General features: G+C 42.2%; 1 protein-coding gene across 4 annotated transcripts in view; it reads right to left on the bottom strand.

Moving 5' to 3' along the window:
- Positions 1 to 1,425: 1,425 nt before the first annotated feature.
- The window catches only part of LOC111158653 (nesprin-1), a 167,959-nt gene continuing 157,476 nt past the window's right edge, over positions 1,426 to 11,908 (bottom strand). For all 4 annotated transcript variants that reach the window (XM_022520842.1, XM_022520841.1, XM_022520843.1 and 1 more), the window contains 3 exons: positions 11,631 to 11,723; positions 10,206 to 10,264; positions 1,426 to 2,383 (listed from right to left, as the gene is read on the bottom strand). In XM_022520842.1, coding sequence (XP_022376550.1) covers positions 2,143 to 2,383; positions 10,206 to 10,264; positions 11,631 to 11,723 — 393 coding nt within the window. In that variant the 3' untranslated portion in view covers positions 1,426 to 2,142. The remainder of the gene's footprint in view (positions 2,384 to 10,205; positions 10,265 to 11,630; positions 11,724 to 11,908) is intronic.

Here is an 11,908-nt window from a genome sequence, read left to right as displayed (position 1 = left end):
CAGAATGCTCGGGGCACCTGGGTGGCTCAGTGGGTTAAAGCCTCAGTAGGTTAAAGCCTCTGCCTTCAGCTCAGGTCGTGGTCTCGGGGTCCTGGGATCGAGCCCCGCGTCGGGCTTTCTACTCAGCGGGGAGCCTGCTTCCCTCTCTCTCTGCCTGCCTCTCCGCCTACTTGTGATCTCTGTCAAATAAATAAAATCTTAAAAAAAAAAAAAAAGAAAAAAGAAAACAGAACGCTCATGGAGGAAAATTCAGTAGTGGGAAGTCTTGAATGTAGTCTAACAGTGGTCAGCGAAGTCTTCAGGGAGTCGGTGGCTTTGTGAGTTGAGTCTTATCGGAGAGGACAGAAAGAATGGTAAGAACAGAACTGTGAAGGTAAGAGGGGATGGGGAAGTTCTTTTCAACGGTCAGGCTAAAATCACGTCAGGTGTCTGTTTCTAATGCAAGCTCCCAGGTCGTACCCCCCAGAGATGGGATGAGAAGGTCTGAAGTAACCCCAGGAACTGGGAGATCTAATAATCCTCAGGAACCCTAGTTGAGATGTCACTCAGGCTACATCATCATGGAAACCATGGCAGGCAGCTTCAGGTTGAGTACCTCAGTTTGGTTTAGATTCTCCAAGTAGAGCAGGATTTGTGCCCTAAATGCCCACAGGAGTTAGACTGGGACAGGTAGTGGGCGGAGTTAATAGGATATAAAGGCAAATGTAAAAACTGTCTCTTTGTGCTCTTCAAGTGACAGCAACCACGTCACCCCTACCATGACTGGCATGCAAGAGTATGCACGCAAGGCACCAGAGCTTTCCATGTTCAAGGGAAGGCTGAAACCTGGGCTTTATATAAATCCTCCTCTTCCAGTTATTAAAGGATGGATTAAAACTCCATGTACCAAGCAATTCCACGATGGCTGCTGGCTGGCAAGATCGGAGGGGCAGAATAAAATCTTATTATATTTGGACTTGAATGGTGGATGAAAACTCTATTTCTTCTAGCAGATAATGAAAAGCAACAGAAAGTTTTGGAGTAGAGTAGGGATGTGAACAAGAGAGCTTTAAGAAAATCCACATAGTTACTGTGTATCCTTGGGATGGAGAGGAGATATGGTCTCCGTGAGAAGATTAATGTGGGGTTTCTTCCAACTGGGCAAAGGGAATAGAGAAGAGAGGGGGCTGTGAAAAACGCTGGGGAGTAAAAGATCAGGAGATTTGATTAGCTGTGGGAAGGGAAGGGGAAAGAAATCATCCAGAGTCATTTACGTCTAAATGTGCGCTACCTGTAACCATCTTTTTTTCTTTCATATATACTTATGTTTTAGCTTCTCTTATTCTCCACAAAGGATCATTTAGGTTGTGCTATGGTAAGTGCCTGCTTAGTATGTAAATTTAGAGTCATTTCTCCAGGGGGGGAGAAAAAAAAGCACAGACAAGATATTTTATAGTATCTATAATAAATGCAAAGAAATCAATACAAACAAAACTTGGCTTTAGCAAACTGTACATACATAAATAACTTTTCTTTGACTGTAACATTCAACTTTTTTTTCACATAAAGCCTTTCATGATCTTATTTATTACATCCAGTTTTTCTTTATACCTTTAAAAAAAGTGCCTTTAGATTTACAGCTTGTGCTTCTAAAGCAAAGGTTAGAATATCATGCCCCAAAGGAAACAAGGTAAAAAGAAAGGTGCCATATAAGCTCTTAAAAACTGTATGTTACAAGGTTCTAAAATCTCGTCAGCACTGGTTGGTAGGTTGGTTGGTTGGTAGGTTGCTCGATGCGAACATGGCTCCCAGGAGAGTCCTTTATTGAATGGATGGAGCAGCGCCATGGGAGAGCTGCTCGGTCTAGTGATGTCTTGGGTGTGCATAGGATGAGCCAATGGCCCAGAATTCTTGCATCCAGAGAACGTTGGAGGTCCTCAACCTCTTTAGCGCTGAGGCTCAGATTTGTCTGCTCTTCTCTTGTCCTTGTTTACCATCCACCTTTGGAGCCATGATTTTCACCCATGGGACACAGAGGAGGGCTAAAGCTGCCGCACCAAGGGCATTCGCCAAGATTCGGGTCCTGTTTTTGCTAGCTTAGGATCGCTTTTGGCCAAACCCTCCTTATGCTACCAGCACCGCTGCAGATGACGTCTGTGTGGTTCAGAGCGGAGGAGGGCCATTTGTGTATCTGAGCATGGGGTGGAATGATCGGGCAAAGTTGTTGGAGAGGGCACAGCTGTAGTCCTCCTCTGACATTGGCACGAGGCAGGCGAGCCCGATGAGGAGCAGCAGGAGAAGCTGAAGCGGAAGAGCCGCTCGGAGGACTCTGAACCAGAAGGCTCGGCCGGACCGAGCTGGCCGAGGCTCAGAAAGGGAGGAATCGGAGCCACCTTTTATGGACCTGAGAGGAGAATCAACATAAATAACTCAAATATCTCCAGTGTTGGATGGATGCTGCTTTTTGCTTCCTCACCTTCCTGAAAGCTAAAGGACCATGCCAAACCCAACCCGTCCTAGCAATGAGTGGGCAGCCTTCTGCAGTATGCCCAGGTGATCTCCCCACCACCACATGAAGAGTTTTTTTTTGGACACATCACTGATGAAAAAAATAAACATTTAGTCAGTCAATGAAAGGCAACTAATTGGTTTCAAATCCCATCCCTTAATGTGGTAAAACACTTTCCATCCACAAAGATAACTGCTCTACACACATCCGACCAGCATAGATCAAGCAGATCCAGGATAATTAAAATGTGGATGTTTGATGCAGGACATTTTGGTTTAAGGGTATCAGTAGCACCATTAGGTAAAATTAGTTGCTGTCAGAATTATGCAAAGTATCCCATCGTGCCATCTTGGATGGGCTGAAACCTATGCAGCAAGGTTAAGAACAGTGGCAGCCATCTTGAAGAAAGTCAAAGTTCAAAGAGTCTTAGAGTAGACCCTGGTTTCATCTTGCACTGAATCAGCATCTAACCCTGAGCCACGTGGGTCTCAAAGCTGTATGTGAAAGGGTGGCAGCAGAGTTAGCCTACAGAATACTTGTGTGGGATGGCGTAGATTCTAGGCCAATCCTATCTATTGCTAGCTCTGTGACTTTGGGAAACAGACACCATTTTCTGAGAATAGATGATCTTCTTGAAGGCTCCTTCTAGACTCACAGTTCCAAGTTTTCCTATCTACTTCCATTTTCCCTTCTAATTTTAAATAGTACATTAGAGATTAAGTATGAATTTCAGCATTCCTAAGAAAGACTGCAAAATTCTGAATATGGAAGTGAAGTCCTGGGTGAGGTACACTATTTTCTCTTTGTGAGTATCCACTAATGTCTTATTTGGTTACGAGTAGAAAAGCTGTAGAAGGAAATGGTACTTACAAGAGGCATTTTGTACACACATACACATGCACACAAAACACTCCACGAACAAAAAGAATGTATGTACCAATGAGACACATTCCCCCATACCTACTACGAATTTCCTAATGGGGATAATATCACTAAGTGTTATAATATCACTTAGGGTAAAGACACTGAATATGAGGCCACTGGGGAAATAAGAAGGTTTAAAAACTATATTGGTTACTCTACATTTTTCTCATAAGAAAACATTATATTTCCAGGTATCCTATAAGCCATTAATTTCTGAAAACAGATTACATTCATATCAGTGAGGGATAAGGGGTGGCACCAAAGAAAATAAATGTTAAGACAAAAAAACAGACACAAATCCCTTAAAAGAGAACAGAGGGAGTACACAAAGCTTTCTTATCACACTGTCATAAGACAAGCAGACTACTCCGGCAGGAGCTCCAAACAGCCACGTACCACACTGTGTTTCTAGAATGGTTCTTGCAGTTTCATGAAACAAACAAACAAACAAACAAACAAAAAACCCAAACAACCCAAAAACAAATTGTTGGCCCAAATTGTCGTATTCTTGTCCGAGGTCTACGACTAACATCTGTGTAACCTTGAACAACTCACTTCACTTCTGAGTGTCAACAGCTTCAAACCTTCCAAATTAGATTAGATGGTCTTCCAACTTGAAAGTTCCATATTTTATACATTTTATGTCTTCTACAAGTTGGTCAATATAGGCTACCAACTGGGAGGCCATAAGAGTTTAATCACCATCTAGTGGTCAAACTGATTAACTGCCCTTATGCTCAGGCCACTGAGCTACTCCTCATAAACTGAGTAGGAAAGGTTGTATATTTTTGTGAAAATATAGTAGAGCATACACGAAGTATGTCACATATCTATCAGTGGAAGGAGAAAACAAACTTCTCAAGCTTCCAGATTATAAAACATTCATGTTGAAATAAAACCTTAGGGAATATCTAGTCCATCTTCTAACTCCATACGTAAGTGGCTAAGGAGGGTTAAGCACTCTGGACTCTGAATCCAACATTTACTCTTCTAATCACTGGGCAACACACTAAGCATTTATCTTATTCTCTCACTTAATCCCTTTGATAGTCCCCATGTGCTCATTATCATTACCTTCACCTTATAGATGACGAAAAGGAGACTCAGAGTAGCCGGCTCAAGGTTATACAGTTAGCAAGTGGCGGAATTAAGATTTCAACCCTGAGATCTTTAAGTCCCAGAACTTGGACTCTCTGGATAGGGCCAATCACTTGCCCCAAATCACACAGTGAAATGAAAAGCTCTAGCAGGAAGCAGGGTTCCCAAGTCACGCCCTACCACCCTCTCTGCAACATTTTGTTGTTTGATGACACGAATGAAGGTCATCCAGGCCATACTTATGTATCTTACATGTAGAAGCAAAGAAGACAAACGCTTATATCCTAAAATATTTGGAGGTGAGTGGTTTCCTTGGGTCTGAAATAAATGCTTCTAATTGTAAAGCCTCAGAGTATCACACAGATCAACTCAGTATTATGGACATAAGAGCATTTTGCTTTGAGGCTATCGTACAATCTTGGGCAAGTAACTTAGTCTGTCTTGTCTTCAGTTTTCTCATTTGCAAAGACAAGGGGTGCATTAATTTTCTCAAATCATTTTGGGTCTGACGGAGTATGAATTCAATGGTTTGCCTTAAAGTGTGTCGAGAAGAATGGGACAGTCGCCCATGAAATCTGGATTGAATTTTCCTTCACTGTATTTTTCCTTTGAGCTGAAAACGTGCCCTGGCAAACACCACTCATCACCTGTCCCTGGGTGAGTTGTAATAGGAGCACCAAAGCCAACTCTACATTTCCTCCTTATTCAATATTTAAATAAAATGAAGTTGATTTCTAACAGTCTCTTTCTTTCAAAGACAGACATTTAAGGACGTTAGCTACGGGCAAGTCTGTGCATATACTTAACAGTACAATTTGACTGACAGAGGTGAATAGCCCATTTGTCAATTATTACCTTCTCTGAGCAAGGAAGCCAGAGATAAAGATGAAAACAGGGGCTGCACTTTGACAAGTCCGCTCCTGAGAAACACTAGAAAGGTCACCATCTTTGGAATATGGGCTCATGTGTTACGGAGTCTGTTGAAGGACATGGCACATTTAACAGCATCAGAGCATTTCTTATTAAAATTTAATTACCATGTGCCTTCTAACGTTGAAGAATGCTAACCTAGGGAGAAGTAATGGGCTGAGATAGGGACAGAGGGAACACGCAGTGCTGAGCGGGCTTCCGTGCAGTTGACTGCTCTTGGAAATGTCTATCTACTGAGATAAATGCCACCCCCTTGGGGACAATTATCAGGGTTTCAACATGCCCAAAATTGCCTCTCCTAGGACGAACCTATACTAGAGCTCTTAGTACCAGCAGGATAATGGTGTCCAGGGAAAAGGGTACTTTTAATATTTATCTGTTGACCTAAGGGCACCTGTTTCAAGAGTCTTGGGAAATCTGACAAGGGAAAGAACAAAGACTACTCATTAACTAGTCACTCATCACTCTCCGATGGCCTTATTACATAAATAGATGCGAGTTGAGATTGTGTTTATAGAGGAAAAATGAAATGTGTGAACTTATCCAAGAAACTCAGTCCATGGAGCTATTCCAGACAATTCTGCCCAGCAAAAATGTGCTTATTCTCTCCAAGTAAATATTTAGTTTATCGTTTTTCTCTCTCCCCTCACTCAAACTTCTGGGTAAGTAGCTGCCCAGGAGTTGTTTCATCTCTTTCCCTAAATACATACAGTTGTGGGAGAAGGAAGATGGTAGGGGAAGAACCAGGACAAAATAACACACCACACACAAGAAAGGATGATCCAGGGATGTCAAAAGCCTGAAGACTTTGCACAAAGTATGACTCATCTCAAAAATTTTATATAATCAAGGAGAATAAAATGAATTACTTCTGGGCATCAGTTATTTAAAGGCAAGTGAAGAGAAACTTTCAATGCATTTTGTTCCTTGTTTGCTACCAGTGGCAGTGTCCTAACAGGAATTTATCGTGAGAAAGTAGCTAGGTTGTATATGATCTTGCTGTCTGCTCTAGTGCGGATGGCCTTTGTTCCTTGGATTGTGGTTCAGAAGACAAATTTCCAGAATCAATTTAGGATTTCAGTCTTCTTTTTTTAAAAAAATGACCTGGCTGGTCCTAAGCAGTATCAGGCAGCCTGGGGCAGCCCAAGGTCTAGAACTGTTCTGTAAAGGAGCCCTCCCCTTCTCTGGCAGAGGGAAGTGATTTACCAGCTAGGATCCAGAGTCAGGTTGGCCTGATTCAAATCTATAATCTTCGTGCCTCTAATCCTCGGCGTCCCTGTCTGTGAATTTGGAAATACAGAGATGCCACGGGGATGTGGTAAGAGTTAAATAAGATGACAGATATACAATGCTTAGCATAGTGCTTAGGATACATTAAGCACTAAATAAATGTCACAATTGATCATTATCTTATCATCATTGTTAAAGCAAAGGTGTGCTAACTCATACCATGAGAGACTGGTTGTATATAGCTTTGTCTCCCAGGAGAATGGTCCTGATTTCTTAGTAGTTCTTTCAAAGACGTGATACATTTGCCAAAGTGGTTGACCTTTTCCTGGGAAACACTGGGAATGCATACCTCAAAATATCAGAAAAGAAACATTGGCGCTTTACCCTATTACTGTTCTCAGCCTTGGTGGCCAGCCTGTCCTAGTAGTACACCTGTATAGACTGAGGCTCTCTGAATGCCTACGGATAAGTAGATCCCATCAGAGCCTGACAAAAGACTTGAAAAAAAAATTCCATAAGAAACTGGACAGTGGGGGCACCTGGGTGGCTCAGTGGGTTAAAGCCTCTGCCTTCAGCTCAGGTCATGATCCCAGAGTCCTGGGATTGAGCCCCACATTGGGCTCTCTGCTCCGTAAGAAGCCTGCTTCCTCTTCTCTCTGCCTGCCTCTCTGCCTACTTATAATCTCTGTCAAATAAATAAATAAAATCTTTAAAAAATGCTTATTTAAAAAAAAGAAACTGGACAGTGTTTACAGTAAAGTGCTCACAGTTTTTTTTCCCCCTTCCTTTCATTTGCTGCTTCTCTTTCCACCTTAGTTCTCTGGGTAGAAGGTGCCAGAGACCAAAGGTGTCTGAGGAAATTTTGCATGTTTGAATATTTAGAATATGTTTTAGAATTTGTGGTTAACTTTTGGAATGAAGTCATCACATCACTGTATCCACACTATAGAGCAATTTCTCCTTTGCCTTGCTGGAAGCTGGAGTAAAATCTTCCCGTGTGCCATCTTTAAATAATTGACAGTAGAGTTGGGAAGACTTACTGGTGATTGAGTTAGATGATTTTAAGTCAAAAGCAGAAAAATAAAATGCAGCTGGACCACCATAAACATTCCTTCTTAAATCTATTTAATCTAAAAATGACGAATGATTACTATGAATGTCTTTCAAATGTTCATAATTTTCAGGGAGTCTTGAGGAGCTCCTTGTAATGGATTTGGGAATCTGCAGATTCTGACACATGGCAAGGACCATGTGGTAGTAATTTTGTAAGCCCAGGACGTAAACGTAGGAGGAATACAGTAAATACTGGTATCAAGTTATATGTAGGCTTAGAATATTAGATACGAGGACATAGAACTGTGGCTATAAGATCAACCTGAAATCATATACAGCAGGTAAGCAACTGTATTATGAATACCAGACCTTAAACAACAAAAACAATGTAAGAACCCCCTTCCTTCAAACGGTTTCTTCCAGCTCAGTCTCATTCCTCTCTTAGAAAGAATATGTGTCTATCATTTTCCATTGCAGATCGCTGGGGTCAACATTCTAAACTGTTTGTGCTTTCAAATTTGCTGGACCAGTGCAAGATCAAACACAAGGTACTCTCAAGTCTCAACGTAAAGGAACACCATGACAGCTTGGATAATGAGTGAAGTTAATTCTTTCCCAGCGGACTCCGCATTCCATTGTCGGGGTTGGGTGCACCCCAAACAGAGGTGCCAAGAAATTAAGAAGTCCAAGAATGTTTGACCACAACCTGGCTGCCAAGGTGTTTGATGACATCTGCCCTTCAGGTGTAGATCATTTGTATTCCAGACCCTCTATGGAGCGAAGTAAACACTGTGCTGTGTGCTCAGAAAGATGTTAATAAATAGCGCTGGGCAGAGCAGAGCTGAAAGGCACCTGTGGATGTCACAGTAAGAGGGTGGCTGTCCCAGCCGCAAAGCCCCATTAGGAGACACACTGAAGCACTTGCTGCCCTAGAAGATGATGCCTTGGACATTTGCAGAAGACCCATGCGACTGAAAGAATTGGGGCTACAGACTGATGTGATATTTAGGAACCAAAAGGTGGTTGCTCTTGGTGTTGCATGGTAACGTAAAAGACCATCATTGATGTCAACCAAAGAACTGATCTCTGGTATCCTAAAAGGACTGCTATGGGGACATTGCCCATCTCTGTTCATGGCCCATCAGTAATTTGTAGTGGACAAGATGGACAAAACAATAATCTGTCTTTAGTACGTGATTGGCTTTTCTTATAGGGGACTAAGAGAACATCAGAGCAGCTGTAGATCTCCACCATTATCTTTAAAAATCCTTGTGAGTTTTTCTCCATTCATATTTCATTATTGATTTATTATAGACCAAAAAAAAAAAAAAAAAAAAAAAAACAACCCCACAAAATTGTCATCAAACCAAACCAAAGGGAAAGAAAAAAAAAGGTGCAAGTAAAGGCTTAAAACCAAAAAGCACATCAAAGTATGTTCTGTATTGCTTCAGCTGAGTAGGAATCACCAAATCAAACATCCAGACCCTTCAGCACGCAGCTGGAAAACGAAAACTATTACTCAGGGATCGCTTTCAGCTCTACACTTGCTGGCCTCTCTTGAGATTCCAGCTCAGGAATGGTAAGTCTCCAGAGGGGCAAACTACTTGAACAGTCTGCTTGGGCTTGGAACGAAAAATTAGCTCCAGGGACAGTATTTTCATGTCTAAAAAGTCAACCAGGGGAACACGAACTGATTAGTGAAAGGGCAGAGCAGCACAGACATCACACCAACAACGAAGAAGGCAAAGCACCAGTAAGGGCAGGAACAAGGGGCTGTTGGAAGCCAGGCGTGAAGCACGGAGTGGCAGCTGTGCGTGGGCTCTCTGGGCGCCCCCTGGCAGGGGCACGGACTTCTCTCGACTCTAGCGTGAAAGAGCTTGCCAAGTGTCAGGAAGGTGAGTGACTGAGTGTGCTGGCAGAAGAGAAGTTTTGGGATAAGCAAAAGAGAGAAGGTGCTTATAAATTTTAAATAATACCAAATTAGGACTTGCCATTTTGAGAATTCAAAACCCACAATCTGGATAAAACATGAAAATAAAATAAAAAGCTGGGGATGTTAGTATATTTTATTCAGATTTGTGGGTTCTGTGAGTGGTAAAATAATTCATTGATCTATGACCTGTCTTATTGTAAAATCTAGAAATAAAGAGGATGATGAAAGTCTGCCATGAATCAAATGTGCCATCCACTGCACCGAATCCTTCCACACACACAGAATACAATGGGACAAAAAGTACCAGATGGCCTATGTATAGTTAGATGAAATTCTGGTGGGATCCAAATATTTTGTGCTCCAGGCTTTACTTACACTTTGCACTTAGAAAAGTCTCTTCCAATTTACTAGAAAAAGGGTGTACGGATGAAACAAGAAATTTCTCAACTACCCTGAGGCAGACCAGATAGAGGCCTACCTAAATCATGGACCATTTTCATCATCCTCTTGGAGTTCTAGAACAGTGTGGAAACCAGGAGAATAAGGTACCTGCTATGTGGACTGCTGACAGAGGGTCCAGGCTGTGAGAGACTACATTTGCCTCGTGGCTGTTTGCAATGAACAGGGGTAAAGAAAGAAGAATGTTCAGTCCAGGCAAATAAAGACAAGCTACTGAAAAAAAATAAACTAAAAGTGCGGCAAAGGAAAAATAAATCAAATGAAATGATCAGTAACCATGAATTCAGGAAACTGGCTTTTCTTTTGTGGAAGAAACAAAACAAATTCATATCTCTAGCATTCGTCACTGAGGAAACAAACAGTCGGGGTTTGGAGACCCCACTATAGTGGGTATATTTTCCCCCATTTTTCATGGTCTAAACACAGGTGACTATACCAGCCAAGGATTCACTTAAAATAACTATGAAGGTCAATATGGCTTGGCACACCATTATTTCTTAGTCTTCTAGAACACTGAAACAGTATTGAAATTCTCGGCAGATAAAAAATAACAACGGCAATATGAGATTTTTCTTTGTAGAATGCTGAGGACCCGACAAGTTAAATCAGGGCTAGAATTTGACTCGAAAAGCCAGTATTCCTTCACATTCTTAAACTAGGATCTACAGGAAACTAGTGAATGTAGTAAAAAACAATCCTAAATAAGATAATAACATTTATCAGCATAGAACTTGAGTGTTTATAACAAAAATAGTACAAACAAAATCAATACTTCTAAAAACTAAGGAAAATGGGATGTAATAAAAATGAATATAATCATAAAGCCGGACAAAAAAATAACAAAACAAAAACAAGCTTCTAATTACACAGAGAAATCAAAGTATAGAGGGTAGCAGGGGCCAGATTCGTCTTTCTGTCCTCACAGAATGCCAGTGAAGCAGCCTCCCGAAGGCTCTGTGGCTGAGGCCTCTTGAGCTGTTGCCTCTGTGTGGGCAGCACAGTCGCCCCAAACCGTCAGAACCACCTTCAGGAGCTTCTTCGCTTGAGAGTTCAAAAGAACCTCCACTTGTCTCATACATACACGGATCTCATGAGACGCTCTCAGTTTTGTCTGCTTCTGGCTGAGACGCCCCTTTACCTGGAACCTACGTTTTTAGGTAGACTCTGGTGGTAGTGGTTTGAAGGGAGGAGCCACCAAAGAAATAAGGAAACACCATGCTATCGATGGCCCTTGGAGCAAGAGAAATAATTTGTCTCCCTGTACCAACCACACCTTGAGCCCTCCTTCTTTGGAAAAACAGAATGTTCTTTTCCATTCCTGAGTGCACGTGGGGAGACCATGCCGCAGGGCTGAGGAAACACCACTTGGCTGGGTTACTGTGTGACAACCCTCTTCAGTAGGGGGACTCCTGCACTCCCCAGGGGGAGCCTATGGACCCTGAGGTAGGTATAGATTGTGTCACGTCCCTGTGTTCCCTCCCATGGGCCAACTGTGAAGGACCAGTGGAAAGTTACCGTTCTTTGTCTGTTTGGGGTGCTTCTTCCAGAAGTAGGACTCACAGATCCCGAAGTGTCCAGTTCATCAGCCGAAGACCAGGAAGACAAATCCTATGTAGGAAACAGATTCCTTCAATGACTCCGTGTCCCAAGGCCATGATGGCTTGGTTATCCCCAATGCATTTACCAGCCCATCCCCACCCATCCTCTGTAAAATCAAACCATTCTTTGGGCAAAATAGAATCAGACAACTGTAAGAACAGAACCTAATTCTTCTAATGTATCAGGACTTTTCT

The sequence above is a fragment of the Enhydra lutris genome, unplaced genomic scaffold (assembly GCF_002288905.1).
Source record: "Enhydra lutris kenyoni isolate GAN:26980312 unplaced genomic scaffold, ASM228890v2 scaffoldscaffold62, whole genome shotgun sequence".
In the NCBI taxonomy this organism is placed as follows: Eukaryota; Metazoa; Chordata; class Mammalia; order Carnivora; family Mustelidae; genus Enhydra; species Enhydra lutris.
Note: the sequence above shows the minus strand (reverse complement) of the source record. Positions and strands in the feature narration are given on the sequence as shown.